The sequence below is a fragment of the Prionailurus viverrinus genome, chromosome A2, assembly GCF_022837055.1.
Source record: "Prionailurus viverrinus isolate Anna chromosome A2, UM_Priviv_1.0, whole genome shotgun sequence".
NCBI classification, from domain to species: Eukaryota; Metazoa; Chordata; class Mammalia; order Carnivora; family Felidae; genus Prionailurus; species Prionailurus viverrinus.
The window spans coordinates 136,237,966-136,255,461 of NC_062562.1; the positions used below are offsets into that span (position 1 = coordinate 136,237,966).

General features: G+C 37.1%; 1 protein-coding gene across 3 annotated transcripts in view; it reads left to right on the plus strand.

The window, feature by feature from the left end:
- Window positions 1-17,496, plus strand: part of CFTR (CF transmembrane conductance regulator) — a 188,512-nt gene that overhangs the window by 11,661 nt on the left and 159,355 nt on the right. For all 3 annotated transcript variants that reach the window (XM_047850178.1, XM_047850177.1, XM_047850179.1), the window contains exon 2: window positions 16,150-16,260. In XM_047850178.1, coding sequence (XP_047706134.1) covers window positions 16,150-16,260 — 111 coding nt within the window. The remainder of the gene's footprint in view (window positions 1-16,149; window positions 16,261-17,496) is intronic.

Consider the following 17,496-nt stretch of genomic DNA (forward strand, 5'->3'; position numbering starts at 1 on the left):
TTTGTTTGTTTGTTTTTTTGAGAGGGAGAGAGAAAGAGATGTGCGAGTAGGGGAGGGGCAGAGAGAGAGGGAAACAGAAGATTCAAAGCCGGCTCTGCACTGAGAGCAGAGAGCCCAATGCGGGACTCAAATTCACAAACCATGAGATCATGACCTGAGCCAAAGTCTGACGCTTAACCAACTGAGCCACCCAGATGCCCCCAGAATGCTACTCTTAACCAGTGCATCACACTATCCAAAAGTCTAGAATGAAATTGGCGAATGCTATAATTTCACTTAATTTTTAAAATAGATTTTCTTAATTTTCTTGTCTCTGAAATTTATTATTTTTTGATACAAGCATTATAAAAATATTTAAATAATGCATTAGACTCTGTTCTTCTTGGAAGTGCCAGAAACATGCCTTCCCACAGATGCTTTGTTTAGATCCATGTGACAAGCTCCTTGGGGTAGTAGGGAATGAAAAAGAGGATGGGGAGGGGGAGGAAAGGGCATTGTCTTAGGTTAATGAGGCCTTTAAAATTCTAAATGTCCAGTTGAAGAGTGAAAGATGCGGTCAGCCAAAAGCATGCCAATAGCCAACCATTGTTACATGGGAGTAGCTCAGTTGTACAAAACCAGACTGCGCTTCTTATCCTGATTTGTTCCATCCAGGTACTAGCCATCACCCTTCTTTTTTTTTTTCTTTTTTTTTTTTCTTTTTTTTTTCTCATTTTCCAAATCCACCTTCCTGTCATTTTCCTTTTCATTAAACCTACTGCTCCAGGCCTTCTGTTGAGTTTTTACATCCACTCTTCCTATTATCGACTTTAGACCTCAGCTGTGTTCTGGGTTCAATGACTTCAGTGTTCCCCTCACCACCATCTACCCTGGGTGGGATCCTGCTGTGATCACCAATTCTTAGATGTTCATCATTTTTGTCATCTTTTTCTCTATGTTTACTCTTATTCTGTACCTTAGGACTGAAGGAAGAGGTAGCATCACCTGTCAGATGGTTCTTTGAGTTGATGTTTTGATACTTTGTATATATACAAGTTTTGGATTTTCCTAGTTGCAGTGGTTTTCACAGTTGTTTTTTTTTTAAACATGCTTTCGTTAGTGAATCCCAATTTCCAAATGAAATCTTCCTTGGAACTGCAATATATACAAATAAAAGTGATGATAGAAGACAAGAAGTCTTCCATAAGTACAAAGATATAGTTAACTTCTTACACCCAGATGAGGGCTAAAATGATTACATAACATTTATGCAGTATTTTCTTGGTCCTCTATGTTTGCCTTTTTCACAGTGTTATGTTTCTGAAATTGAGATGCCTCTTATAACTGATGTCAAAGGAAGCTTGTCAGCCATCAGGCCCAGGAACGAATTGTAGTATGGAAACTCAGCAATATAATGAAGGTATATATTCCTGTGACCTCAATTGAATTACTTGCACTGGTTGCCCCTCACGGGGTTGACTGTTAACTTAAATTTAGTTTCTTGCTTGACATTTCTTGAGAAAGATTACTCTGTGATTTAGTTTTGAAAGAAACCGTTAATATTTAGTGTGAAGTTTGTCAACCAGACTCTAATGAAAGTAGAAGTTGTCCAAGGTCAGCATATCACTGTGCCTTGAAATGATTCTGCCTGTCCTACAGGTGAAGGCGTTATGCATGCAGCTTGGCACAGTAACCCTCTTCATAGCTGTGACTTGCCAAGAGTGGGTCAAAAGAATATTTTTGATCTGAATGTCAAAAAGGGTTAGAAGAAAAATTTAATTATGATAGTAAGGAGAAAGTGGTAGGTTATTGTCTGAATAAGTATATGATATTGAAAGTTTCTTTAAAAACTGTATTTTAATGTAGTGTTTCTTTTTTGGGGAAGGCTAGTACTACATTGATGAGTGTTTTAAAAAATTGTTTATTTATTTTGAGAGAGTGAGAGAAAGGAATGGGCAGGGAGAGAGGGAGAGAGAGAGGATCCCAAGCAGGCTCTGTGCTGTCAGTGCAGAGCCTGATGCAGGGCTTGAACCCATGAACTGTGAGATCATGACTTGAGCTGAAACCAAGAATTGGACGCCCAGGCACCTCAGTAGTGAATTTTATAATCAATGTCACCATATAGATGTGTAAGCAGAATAAAGTATTATAAAACCACAATGATATCTTGTGTGGCCTGTTATCATTACCTGGAAATTGCACAATTCTATTCTGGGATGATACCTTGTGTGAGCAGGTATGCCAGAGATGTGGTGAGTTGTTAACTGAGCTTGGCCCACATGTGTTTGCAGTGACATGCTCACTTATGCAGTGTGGAAATAACCAATGACAGATTGTAATATTTTTCAATGTGTGCAAAGAGATGTGAGGGAAACCTTTCCTATAGAGTGGACACTAAGTCAGTTAGCTTGGCTGTCCAGGAAAATGTTTTGGTGAATCCAGTATGCTAAAATTGTCATATAATACAGTATAATATGAAAATATGTGACGTTTTTAGTTCCTATTTTTAAAATAGTAAAACACTTAAAAATATTGACATCTCAAATCAAAAGCTGGTGAACTCCTTGAAGTATCTCTAGGGAATACTAGATGGTGGGGCCAGTCTGAAAACCACTCAGCTAGTTTTTCCCCCAAGGTGGTTGTTCTTGACCTTCCTTGAGTTCCTTAGTTCATCCACTCTATACTCTGAGAAGATAGTCTCACATTCTACTTGGTATCTAATCCTCATTGTCAGCTCTTAGATGGCAATATATAGTGGGAGAAGCATGTACTTTGGAATCAGACAAACCTGGCTGGAATCCTTACTTTGTGACTTATTAACAGTGTGATCTTGGGCAACTTACTTAACTTCCAATGATGATTCCTATGCTCATCAGTACAGTTATCCTCATTTAACACAGCTCAGCATTATTATGATATCTAACATTCACTGAATTGAATGTTTATTATGTGTATTAGGGTTCTCAGAGAAACAGACCAATAGGATATGTGTGTGTGTGTGTGTGTGTGTGTGTGTGTGTGTGTGTGTGTGTGTATAATAAATTATAAGGAATTGGCTCATGTGATTATGAAGGCTGGCACGTGCAAAATCTTCAGGGTGGGCTGGCAGCTGAAGACCCAGGAGGGCTGAGGTTCCCATTTTATTCTGAAGGCAGTACACTGGAGAATTCTCTCTTGCTTCAGGAGGCCAGCCTTTTGTTCTATTTGGGCCTTCAGCTGATTGGACAAGACACACCAGTGTTACAGAGGACAATCTGCCTTCCCCAAAGCTCATGATTTAAATATAAATCTCATCAAAAACACACTCTAAGTTAACACATAAGTACTTTCCATGTATTAAACAACAGCAAGTAATACCAGACATAGAATAGGTTATTAGTAAATGGTAAAGACTGTCATTAGTATGATTATTAGCATGATTATTATACTGATATTTTTTCATCTTCACCCCTAGGCTCTAAAAAGAATTCCTCTTCTCTAAATTTAACCCTCCTCTTCTGTGAAGTAGGCCCAGTATCTTCTCTGAATTATGGAGATCACCTTCCCCCAAATGCACCTGTCCAGTTCCACATCTGCAGCCTGTGCTGTGCCATTGGCTTTTTTCTTCAACTTTTAACCTTATCTTAAATCCTCAGATATCACCTTTGTTCAGTGACCCTCTGTATGCATCATCCTAACATGGAGTTTTTCTGTTGCTGAGTGCCAGTGTATTAGTTTGCTAGGGTTGCTGTAACAAAGTACCAAAAACTGGGTGGCTTAAGTAACAGACATTTCTTGTCTTACAGTTGTGAATTCTAGAAGTCTGAGATCCATGTGTCAGCAAGTTTGGTTTCTTCTGAGGCTGTGAGGGAGAATCTGTACCATACCTCTCCCCCTGCTTCTGGTGATTTGCTGGCACTCTTTGACACTCTTTGACTTGGAGATGCTCACTTTGATCTGTGCCCTCATCTTCACATGGCATTCTCTCAGGATGCCTGTCTCTATGTCCAAACATCCTTTTTAAAATAAGGACACCAATCATATTGGGTTAGGGCTCACTCTAAATGAACTAATTTTAACATGATCAGCTCTGTAAAGATCCTATCACCAAATAAAATCATATTCAGAGGTACTGGGAGTTAAGACTCAAACATCTTTTTTTTGGGGGGGGGGATACAATTCAATTCCTAATAGTAACAGTGTTCAGAAACAGAATCAACTATAGAGGCAATTTGAGACTGTAAAATATAGTACATATAAGGAGTTATACTAGTTTGTGAACCTTTTAAAAAGCTATGTGTATCTCATCTATAGTGTATGTAAAATGACATGGAGACAATGTGGAAGATGTCAAGTGACATGATACGGGAATCATCAAGGAGGGTGAAATAAAAAGGACCATTTGCTCTTGAGTAGAACAAAGAATGACTTTCCATTTATAAAATTTTGGCACATCTCCAATAAATAGAATGAAGGTCAGACATTTGGAAGAATGTTTTGGTAATGAAGGGTGTTAAATATGAAAATATCTTATTGAGGAGAATTAAATAATCTTGGCCAGAAACTTTAGTATTATTGGCTTTAAGTTATGACTCAGAACTGTTATTAAAGAATGGTCCTTGAGCAAACCCTAATATGTGAGTTATGTCATATGAGGGCACAGTCACCTTGACATTTGCATTACATTTACCATAGACTTGAAAAACGTTTTGACTCTGTTTTTGGCTTTTAATACATTTGAACAGGAGTATTGGCCGAGCAACATGTATTTGCAATAGTATCACATGGGCTAAAAATATACAAAGTTTGAGTAGTTAACACATTATTCAGTTTTTTGGGCCAGTCCTAAACATTGGAGAAGGCAATGGAGATACAAAGATTTATATTACACTTACATTGATCAAGAAGTTAATCTTATAAGGAAGACAAACTAGCAAACAAAGCATCATGTGGTAACATTAACAATTTTGAAAATAATTGAGTGACAGTTATGTGCCATGCTGTACAATAGGAGCAGGAGGAGGGATACCTCAGTAAAATAAAGAATCTATAAAGGTGTTTGCCCTCATGGAGCTTAAGTCAAGTATGTTTGGAGATGTGAGGGATTGGCAGACAAGTAAATAGACAAGTTGTGGCTATGGCTCAGGTGGAAGAAACACAGGCGAGAATGGAGCACACAGGAGGGAAATTAAACCTAGGTTGCAGAGAGGCTCACATATACATAATTTATATGAAACTATTTCAGTGCATTTCAGGTTTCTTGGGAATAGAAGTCAGATTTTATTTCAAGGAATTTATTAATTTTTCTTCAGGGTGACCTGGTACTTAGTTGGTGTTGGTACAACCCCCCCCCCCCCCCGCAAAAAAAAAAGCCCTGCTAAGTGATGATACAGGGAGAATCCTTTTAAAAATTAAGAGCCCCCTAATTACCAATGGTTTCATCCAGTGGGAACTCCTGCTGAGTTCAAAAGGAGGAGAATCTGGCTCAATATTTCCTTTCAAGTTCGTTTTCCTAAAGTGTGTATGGAAGCAAGAGAGCGTGACATTTTAAGATCACGGTAATTTGTAAGTGCCTTTATAAAAATGACTTTCACTAAACTACCATGATTTGTGTTTATGATTTCTGTTTTTAATGACCTGATTGTAAAGGTGACCATTTTGAACTCTTAAATTGCTTATTAGGATCAGTTAGTAATTCAGTCCTCTATTATTGTGTGTTTTACTCTTAGGGGGATAAAAGCTACTTATAATGTTTATGGACCTTTACCCACATGTTGCTTATATGAAAAAAAAAGATGTAAATAATAAGTGAAGGGGATTTAAAGTAAGGCTCTTACAGTAGAGTTTTATTTCCTTGGTCAACCTTGAACCACTGGTTATCTCCATGTCCTGCCTCTGTCATGCTCCCTTTTTCTGGGATTCACAGCAGGGAAAGATTCAGCCAGCCACCTTTCCTTCTCCCTTCACCTCTCGGGAGTTTTATTGTCAGAGTCCCTACCAGTAGCATCAGAGCTCCACGAAAATGAAAAATAGCATCCACAACCTTCGGAACAGGATCTGAAACTTAAATCTTGGGGCACCTGGGTGGCTCAGTCAGTTAAGCGACCGACTTTGGCTCAGGTCATGATCTTGAGATTTGTGGGTTTGAACTCCGCATCAGGCTCTGTGCTGATAGCTCAGAGCCTGGAGTCTGCTTTGGATTCTGTGTCTCCCTCTCTCTGTCTGCCCCTCCTCTGCTTGCTCTCTGTCTCTGTCTCTCTCTCTCTCTCTCAAAAAAAAAAATATATCTATATATATATATGAAACTTAAATCTTGAGTCATGCAATGTGACACCAAAAGGGAGAAGAAAATATTAAATTTCCTCTCAATGCTATAATTTGTAATTTTCTTTCTAAGGGTGAAATAATAGCAACAGAAGATTAAAACAGGTTAAAATGCCACCAATAGCCAAATTCCACATACAGTTTGAAGATGGGAAATCATCCAAAGCTGGGAATTCTGAATCCAATGCCATGCTGCTCTTTGAATCATTCTGAGAAGTAATCATGAGTAACAGTAGTATAGCAGTATAACAGAGCAGACAACATAAGCAAGTTAAAGAGAAGGTTAAGATAAATGAGAAGCATTTTAAGATTTGACTGACCATTTATCTGGTTAATTGGTTACAAGCAGCACCCTAGAGACCAACTTTCTCATGACTGACTTTAAAAAAGCATCAACTTTATCTTCCTGATGCAGCATGATTCAGTATCACCCTGGGAGTATTAGTTCTTAATCTTTATCTTTGAACATTTTCAAGGTCACCTCCAACCTCCATTTTACCATTCCATCTATCAAGCAAAATAGATAAATAAACATCTTCAAATAAACCGTGTTGGTTGGAATCACACTGTATTTTTTTTTTTTAATTTTGGGAAAAGTTGGTTCAAGGCAGTAAGTAACAAGCATGTGTCAGAGAGGATTTAATGAGTAGTGATATTTTTTGTACACATCGTGAGAGATCATTAAGTGGTTTGGGTGTTGGAGATCATGAGAGTTACCTTGTGCTTTGCCTATGGCGGCTTGTACCAAACAGATTGCTGACTCCACAGCCCAAAGCCTCTCAGAGGGTTACTGCCCTCAGGAGAGGTGTGTCATCTCCACGCCTGTGAGAAACACTTTAACAGAGAGAAATCAAATGCCTTTGATTCCAGATGTTGAGTTGACTCTAGCATGAAAACCAGGGCTTGGAAAGGATGTGGATATTTTATGGCTGAAGAATGGAGAAGCTCATTAGAGACTGTTTATTTTGGTTCCTAGTCATGGTGTCCTAACAAACTAGGTGAACAAAGAGCTTCAATGAAAGATCCAGGGTTCTAGAAAAAGGGAGGGAATACCAGATAAATGGGATGATTATAAAACAAATACCAGCAAAGTTAAATCAATATATCATCATGTGGGTGATATCCTTAATATACCATTCATGTGAAGTATGTTTTGTTTGTACCTTAGAAAGAAGAAGAGATAACTTGTTTTCCTTCTTTCCTTCTCAGCTCCCACTGGGCATGGAACCACTTTTCTGCTCTGTTCTCCAGAATGCGATTGTCTAAAATAACAGTAATAGTGGTGAGGTTCTGACAGTCATACAAGTTTCTCTCAGTAAGCTTTTACAAATGCCAGCCAGTGACCCAGTGGCATTTCTACCGTAAAATCTTAAGGCCAATACATTTCCCTGCTTCCTTATTTTCTTGGTTTCAAATACATTTCTTATTGCCAATGGAAATAAAACCCAGAAATGAGAGAGCATTGGTATGACTTGTCTTTCTCAGTAAAGAGCTCCTAAAAGTGAACTTATACAGGATACTGCAATTTTATAGGGCAGTTAATCATCCCACCTTTCTAGCCACTAGTTCCAGCGATGATAAATTTTGTGGCTTTTTTTAGTGGCTTCATGTCCAGATAGAATAAAATTAAATGAAAACCCTGGAATACCACTCTGAGGCTGCTTTTCAAAAGCACATGGGCAGAGGCTATAAATCACAATGCTTTGTTTCTTCTCTGTCTTTCAAGATGGGTAGGAATTTTTGTAGCCTTGCTTGTCTCTCAATTGCTCAAGTCCCTGAAATCCAAGTCATGGGAGTGAATTAGTAGAACTGGTATAAGAGGTTTTTCATCAGTGGTGCCCATTCCTCAGTTTCTTTGCATTACTATTGCCATGGTAGCTTTTTCACAACGCAATTTGCACAACTTATGATGCATGTGACCAATCCTTATATCCTCTCATGGTCACTTGCGGTAGCCATCCAGGCACACCCTATTTGAAAGGTCTTAGAGTGTCAAAGTCACCATAATAAGGATTTGCATTTCATGCATTCATGCATTTCAAAAATAAAATGTGGTAAAACTTTTCAAAATCAACACTGACAAATTTCTGTATGCTGTTTTTCTTAATAACTAGCTTTATTGAGATCTAATTCACATACCAGTTTTCCTATTTAAAGTATTCAGTTCAATGATTTTGGAAGAGATGTGGAACTGCCACTATCAACTTTAAAATACTTTCATCATGGAGCACCCAGGTGGCTCAGTCACTTAAGTGTCTGACTCTTGATTTCAGCTCAGGTCATGATCTCACTGTTCATGAGTTCGAGCCCCACATTGGGCTCTGAGCTGACAGGGCAAAGCCTACTTGAGATTCTTTCTCTGCCCCTCCCCCATTCGTGCTGTCTCTTTCTCAAAATAAATAAACAAACAAACAAAAAAAAATAAAATACTTGCTTCACTCTAAAAAGAAAATCCATACCCATAAGCAGTCATTCTCTTCCCCCACCCCACCCCTCTCCAGGCAGCTGCTAATCCACTTTCAGTGTCTATAGATTTGCCTATTTCATACTTTCATATAAATGGAACAGTGTGTGGTGTTATCAAAATTCATCCATATTGTAGTATGTGTCAGTACATCATCCCTTTTTATCTCTGAATTATATTCTAGTTGTAGGAATATACATTTATCCATTCGGCAGATGATATTTGGATTATTTCTACTTTTTTTGCCTGTTATAAAAAAGGCTTCTATGAACATTTGTGTACAATTTTTTGCATAGGCACACATTTTCATTTCTCCTGGGCATATACCAGCAAGTGGAATTGCTAGATCATATGGTCACTTTATGTTTCATGGTCTGAGGACCTTTCAGACTGCTTTTTCAAAGTGCCTGCATCATTTACATCTCCACTGCAGGGTATGAAGGTTCTAATTTTCCCAATCCTTTTCAACACTTATTAATACCTGTCTTTTTTTATTATTGCCTTCCTAGTGGGTGTGAGGCGGTATCTCATTGTGGTTTTGATTTACGTTTCCCCAATGGCAAATAAGGTTGGGAATTCTTTCATTTGCTTTTGGGTGTTTTTGTATCTTTTTTTGGAGAAATGTCTATTCAGATCCTATGCCTCTGACTAAATTGGGTTATCTTTTTATTATTGAGTTATAATAGTCCCTAACTATTTTGGATAAAACTTTTATTAGATAATATGATTTGCAAATTTTTTCTCCCATTCTTTGGGTTTCCCACTTTCTTGACAGTATCTTTTGAAGCATAAGTGTTTAATTTTAATTTCAATTGTTTTAAACCTTATTTATTTTGAGAGAGACAGAGACGGCACGAGTGAAGGAGGAGCAGAGAGAGAGGGAAAGAGAGAATCCCAAGCAGGCCCCATTCTGTTACTGCAGAGCCCAATGTGGGGCTTGAACCCATGAACCATGAGATCATGACCTGAACCAAAACCAAGAGTCAGACACTTAACCAACTGAGCCACCCAGGCACCCCAAACTCTAATTTTTATGATGTCCACTTTGTTGTTTTCTACTGTTGTTTGTGCTTTTGCTGTTATAGCTGAGTGTAAGCTGTTTTTTTTTTTTCCTTTTTAAATTGGTCCTAATATGGCACATTTGATACAAGTGTAAGCTTTGGTATCACAGTCTTATTTTGCAATTCTAACTCTTCTTTAGGCAAATTATTTAAACTCCCTCAGCCTCAGTTACTCATCTATAAGAGGGAGATAATTCTAGGACTTCTCTCTTGCACTTTTGTAAGGATCAGATAAAATAACATATGTGAAATATCTAGCATTTTGCAGGTCTCTGGTAAAACTCTATTAATGTTAGCTATTACTATAATTATAATCCCAATAATAATAACCTCTAGTGCTCTGAAATTTAAACTGAAGCCAATTTACATCAAGAAGCATATAATAAGGTGCATTTGTAATGTTTTATAGACAACAATGAATTTGGCCCCCATGAAAACCAGGTAAAGCAGTTGTTATTTCTAGCAGCAGCTGCAGCTGAGAGATCTAGAACATTTTCCAAGGTCATGTGACTGGGAAATGTTACAGACAGGGCTAGAGCCTACAGTTATTTTTTCTTCTTGAAATCACTAATTCAGTTTTTTTTTTTCCAGTAATAGATTTGTAGTAGGAGTCAGGTGGCTGGAACTTTGCAGTCTCCATGATGAAGTGGTACCTCAGACAACCATATCAGGAGAAAAAAAGTAATTTTATGGAAAATTAATACTGATAGTGAGCATTGTGTGAGAATCATGGAGTTAGAATACATTTGACTAGAAAGTGAATGTTAAATAGCCGTAACAAGTAATGAATTACAACTGTATGTACCTTCTTTAATTAAAAACAACTTCCTCCTTATTTCCAAAGTTATACATGCTCATAGTTAAACATTGGATAATACAGAAAAGCAAAAAAAAAATTTTTTTTCCACACATTTCCTTAATATGCATATATTCCTAATACACTTATATTTAGAAGTGTTTATCAAATGGGAAGATTTTCTATTTAATGTTTGGATTCATTAGGCATGAAGTTAAATTAATTTACATTAGGATGCTTTTATGGCTATAAATTATGGACTTCAAGAAGATTTTTTGGAATTGGCTCATGGTCTTTTGTTAAGCAGCAATTAATTATCTTTCCATATTGTCTGAAATTCATGGACTGCATTTACTTTGCTGTTCACTCATCTAGAGAAAGTAAAACTTCTACAGTTTTCCTGGTAAAATTAGACCCCTATGAGTAATTAACTCTCAAACACAAGAATGGCTATCTTTAGCAAAGCCATTTGTTCTTCCTAAACGTGTTCAAGCTGACTCAAGTGGCTATTGCTTATAAATTTATCATTTTATGGATAAGCAGCAAAGACTGTTTACATGCTTGTGGAATCAGAGGACGAGGACTCACTGACCTGACCCTCACCCCAATGCTACAAATTTGGGGTACATTCTTGAAGACTGCAAGTTTTACATAGGACTTTTGAGAACCAGATACCATTACTTTCTCAAATGTTATTTTCACTAAAATTCACTGAGAAAAATACACCTAGGAGATAACATGAAATCTAAGTCGATAAAACAACTGGACATTTGAAGTATTATTTGTATGACTTTTTTTCCCCCTTTAAATCCTTATAATGGTGAGGATGACTTCAGGTCTCAAATCAATCCATCCAATCATAGCCATTTATCAAAAAACAAAAACAACAAATAAACATAATAAGAAAAAACTACAAAGCAAAATGGTAGAGCTATGCTGCAGAAATTTGAGATTTATTATCACAATGTGTTCTTATGATTCCCCTTCTTTCCTTTGCCTGAACTTCAATATTTTCTTCAGTTAGGACTATCCAAATTATTTGGGTGAGTTCCAACTCAACGTAAATAAGTTGAATGATGAAAAAGCCTCTGGTGTATTTAAATTCGTCTGCACAAAATAGTTTAGAGTCGTTTCTACTTAGTTCCTCAAGTATTATTTCATGCAAAAAGGAAAAACGCTATTAGTCCATGCAACCAGTGCTTGTTGAATTTTCTGTTGTATTTCACTTGGCCAGTTAAAGAAAATGTAAAGCTAAATACTGTGGAAGCATGATTGTTTTATAAAAACAAAATTATTTTGAACTGAAAAGGTTTGACACTTGACCTTCATCTTAAATTCTAGCACATGAAAATGTTAGATATCTCTGTTGGATTAATAAAAGCCAAATGTCAAATGGAAAAATGATTATAAGCTTTAATTATGTGGTTTTCAGGGGGATAGGTTTTGTGAAAATCAAGGCTTTAATAATGACTATGATTGAAAAATTATTTTTGTTATAAAGAATTACAAGTCACTCTATACAAAACTTGGAAGTATTATCTTAATAAATGAAACTAAACGCAATTTCTTCTGTGTATGTCTGTCTGTGTGTGTATATTTTTAAAAAATGAACTGCTAGCATCTTTCCTAATAAAATCTGAAGCATCTTATAGTTAAGTGACTAGAACAGTGTATCTGGGTACTGGACACTTCCCCCCCCCCCCCCGCCAAAATCCCTTAAAAACTTTTAAGTTATAAAGAACTATTTACTTTAGGGATCTCTGTTACCCACTAAGTAATGATTAGCTAGTTTCTGTTAGAAATAGCCAGAACTCTGGAAACTGTCACACTTTCTAAGTAGATCATTTTTTAAAGTCCATTGTCACTATATAGTGACTGGTTATGGATGAGGGAGGATAAGATTAATTAGAGATGAAAGGAAGAGATGGTGGGAACAAATTCGAAGAGGAGAAGGAACAGGATTTATTGCTGTTGGTTATTCTAGGCGCACTTGCTTTGCTTCCAGAACCACTTGGAGACTCATTGATTTCTAATGAAAGAAATATGGAAGTAGAAATCCTGACTGGGCATTCCTAGATTCCATCTAAGTATGTTTAACCTACTTAAGATTATTCAAAAGGAGTGGTGGCTGGAGTTTGCCGTAGCAAATATATCATAGACTGTCTATGTGTAGATATCTGGGGGAATTTTTTGTTTTGTTTTGCCTTTGTTTTTATATTTCTAAAATACAAAATAAGAGAACTTGTTGTGGCAGAAATTTCTTTCAATGTTATAGGTTTAAACTCACAGAATAAATTTTTTCTCTAGAGTAACTCTCGTGATTGCCAGGTAGCCTAAGGTCATTGAGTTTAGTTCTTATACTTCACTTTAAGCCAAGTTTCTATTTCAGGATACAAATATGGGTTTACTGTGATAAGTTTATCAGGAAACACTAAATTTTATTAATAATTATGAATGGCTAACTTGAGTTTAAATACTACTGAATATATGTGGTTTGATGATGTTGGGCTATGGAACCCTAGATAATCAAACCTAGATATCAAGGTGTAATATCATATTAAAATGGGGACAGACTACACAGGAAGCTTTTTTTCTTTTCTTTTTTTTTATTAATTTTATATTTTTTAATTTACATCCAAATTAGCATATAGTTCAACAATGATTTCAGGAGTATATTCCTTAATGCCCCTTACCCATGTAGCACATTCCGCCCCCCACAACCCCTCCGGTAACCCTCTGTTTGTTCTCCATATTTAAGAGTCTCTTATGTTTTGTCCCCCTCCTTGTTTTTATATAATTTTTGCTTCCCTTACCTTATGTTCATCTGTTCTGTGTCTTAAAGTCCTCATATGAATGAAGTTATATGATATTTGTCTTTCTCTGACTAATTTCGCTTAGCATAATACCCTCCAATTCCATTCACATAGTTGCAAATGGCAAGATTTCATTCTTTTTGATTGCTGAGTAATACTCCATTGTGTATGTATGTATATATATATACATACACACACATACCACTTCTTCTTTATCCATTCATCCATTGTTAGACATTTGGGCTCTTTCCATACTTTGGCTATAGTTGATAGTGCTGCAATAACAATTGGGGTGCATATGTTCCTTTGAAACAGCACACCTGTATCCCTTGGATAAATACCTAGTAGTGCAATTGCTGGGTCGTAGGGTAGTTCTATTTTTAATTTTTTGAGGAACCTCCATACTGTTTTCCAGAATGGCTACACCAGCTTGCATTCCCACCAACAATGCAATAGAGATCCTCTTTCTCCGCATCCTCGCCAACATCTGTTGTTGCCTGAATTGTTAATTTTAGCCACTCTGACAGGTGTAAGATATCTCATTGTGGTTTTGATTTGTATTTCCCTGATGAGTGATGTTGAGCATTTTTTCATGTGTCAGTTGGCCATCTGGATGTCTTCTTTGGAGAAGTGTCTATTCATGTCTTTTGCCCATTTCTTCACTGGATTATTGGCTTTTTGGATGTTGAGTCTGATAAGTTCTTTATAGATTTTGGATATTAACCCTTTATCTGATAACGTCGTTTGCAAATATCTTCTCCCATTCCAGTGGTTGCCTTTTAGTTTTGCTGATTGTTTCCTTCACTGTGCAGAAGCTTTTTATTTTGATGAGGTTCCAGTAGTTCGTTTTTGCTTTTGCTTTCCTTGTCTCCAGAGACATGTTGAGTAAGAAGGTGCCATGGCCAAGATCAAAGAGGTCTTTGCCTGCTTTCTCCTTGAGGATTTTGATGGCTTCCTGTCTTACATTTACGTCTTTCATCCATTTTTAGTTTATTTTTGTGTATGGTGTAAGAAAGTGGTCCAGGTTCATTCTTCTGCATGTCACTGTCCAGTTTTCCCAGCACCACTTGCTGAAGAGACTGTCTTTATTCCATTGGACATTATTTCCTGCTTTGTCAAACATTAGTTGGCCATACGTTTGTGGGTCCATTTCTGGGTTCTCTATTCTGTTTCATTGATCTGAGTGTCTGTTCTTGTGCCAGTACCATACTGTTTTGATGATTACAGCTTTGTAGTATAGCTTGAAGTCTGGGATTGTGATGCCTCCTGCTTTGGTTTTCTTTTTCAAGATTGCTTTGGCTATTCAGGGTCTTTTCTGGTTCCATGCAAATTGTAGCATTATTTGTTGTAGCTCTGTGAAGAAAGCTGGTGTTATTTTGATAGGGATTGCAGTGAATATGTAGATTGGTTTGGGTAGTATCGATGTTTCAACAATATTTGTTCTTCCTATCCAGGAGCAAGGAATCTTTTTCTATTTTTTTGTGTCTTCTTCAGTTTCTTTCATAAGCTTTATTTAGTTTTCAGTGTGTAGATTTTTCATCTCTTTGGTGAAATTTATTGGGTGAGATTTATTCCTAGGTATTTTATGCCTTTTGGTGCAATTATAAGGAAGCTTTTTATAGAGGCAGCCCACAAAAGGTTACTTTAAAGTAAGCTGGAAACTCATTTATTAAAATAGTCATCAGGTCTTTGATATAGAGGCAGCTCACAAAAGGTTACTGAATAAAATTTTTTTTAATGTTTATTTGTTTTTGAGAGAGACAGAGATAGAATGCGAGTAGGTTAGGGGCAGAGAGAGAGGGAGACACAGAAACTGAAGCAGGCTCCAGGCTCCGAGCTGTCAGCACAGAAGCTGATGCAGGGCTTGGACTCATGAGCTGTTAGATCATGACCTGAGCTGAAGTTGGACGCTCAACTGACTGAGCCACCCAGGCACCCCACAAAAGGTTACTTTAAAGTAAGAAGGAAACTCATTTATTAAAATAGTCATCAGGTCTTTGATATGGACCAAAAGATGTATGTTTTAAGTTTTTTTAAAGAGAGATGAAAAGGTTTATTTTTTAAATTTCCTACAAATTCCTTATAACATTTGGAATTTACAGATAGTAAAATTCTGTTTATTTGTAAATTTAGTGTCATAATTTAATAATTTCAAACATATTGAACATGTAATTTTTATTGATAGATGGAGTATATTTTCCTTTTTACTAAACTTTCTGTAGGCCCCTTCCTTTCTGTCCTCAATGCCATTTCCCTTGTCCCAAGTCTTTCCACCATCTGGCAGTGATCTTCTGCCACTGGCCCTGCCTAGCTGTATGGGTTGTTAACTTTTTTGAAAAGTTTTGAGCGGGTTGTTAAGTACAACTAGTATTAAAAATAAATGATATAAACTTATAATTAAATTACAATAAGACAAAGGGAATAAAAACTCAAAAGTTGGGGTGTCTGGGTGGCTCAGTCGGTTAAGTGTTTGACTTCCGCTCAAGTCATGATCTCATGGTTTGTGGGTTTGAGTCTCGCACTGGGCTCTGTGCTGTCACCTCAGAGCCTGGAGCTTGCTTTGGATTCTGTGTCTCCCTCTCTCTGCCTCTCTCCCACTCATGCTCTGTCTCTCTCTGTCTCTCAAAAATAAATAAACGTTGAAAAAAAACTAAAACAATATCAGATTCCAAGTCTATATTGGAGGCCAGATCACATGGATATTTACATTTGTCCCTTTTCTCTTTGTTTTAGTTGGACCAGACCAATTTTGAAGAAAGGGTACAGACAGCGCCTGGAATTGTCAGACATATATCAGATCCCTTCGGCTGATTCTGCTGACAATCTATCTGAAAAATTGGAAAGGTATGTTCATACACATTGACCACTAGTTGGAAAGAGAAATTAATACTGTTAATTATTATTAATTATTAATATTAATACTCTAGACAATAAAGAACCAATCTTTTAGATGTCTTAATTCTCAAAATGGCATATTTACAATAGGAGCATCTTATTTTCTTGCTGAAGTCTTCACCAATCAAAAATTAAACAATGAAGGGTTTAAAAACTAACCATATTCCTGATAAATGACTTTTTCTGAGAAATAATTCTGACATTATCTGTCTTTAAAGAAGATTAAGTAGATTTTGTGAAGACTGAAGTAATATCTATGAAGCAAATTGTGTCTATTTGCCTCCCAAATATTAATATGTGAATAAAAGTGTACATACTTGGAAATCTTAAGGTTATGGCTATTGGATATCAAAGAAATGTAAAAATTTCATATTAAAAATTTTTTAGTGTTTATTTATTTTTGAGAGAGACAGAGATAGAATATGAGTGGGTTAGGGGCAGAGAGAGAGGGAGACACAGAATCTGAAGCAGGTTCCAGGCTCTGAGCTGGCAGCATAGAGCCCAATGTGGGGCTCGAACTCACGAGCTGTGATATCATGACCTGAGCCAACGTCAGACGCTTAACTGGCTGAGCCACCCAGGAGCCCCCCAAATTTCATAGTTTTGAGTACATATTGAATGCTAGGTATAGTATCTCCTCTCAGCTCTTGGAGGAAAACCTCATTATCTCTATCTTGCAGGGAGCAAATTGAGGCTCAGAGAGATGCTGGAATTTTCCAGCTAATGAGTTGACAAAGCCAAGATTCTTTTTTTTTTTTTTTTAATTTTTTTTTTCAACGTTCATTTATTTTTGGGACAGAGAGAGACACAGAGCATGAACGGGGGAGGGGCAGAGAGAGAGGGAGACACAGAATGGGAAACAGGCTCCAGGCTCTGAGCCATCAGCCCAGAGCCCGACGTGGGGCTCGAACTCACGGACCGCGAGATCGTGACCTGGCTGAAGTCGGACGCTTAACCAACTGCGCCACCCAGGCGCCCCACAAAGGCGCCTGTACTTATAGCCTCCCCAGGATCAGTGCTTCCCATAGAAAAGTTCTCAGAGTTCCCTGTTCTAAGAGTATTAGAATCCTTTCGATTACCAGCAACAGAAACCCAATTAACTAACTTAAGTAAATATAGAGAAATTGTTGGCTTGTGTATCCTACCTGTGTGAAGGGACCTAGGTAGAGAACTGGCATTAGAGAC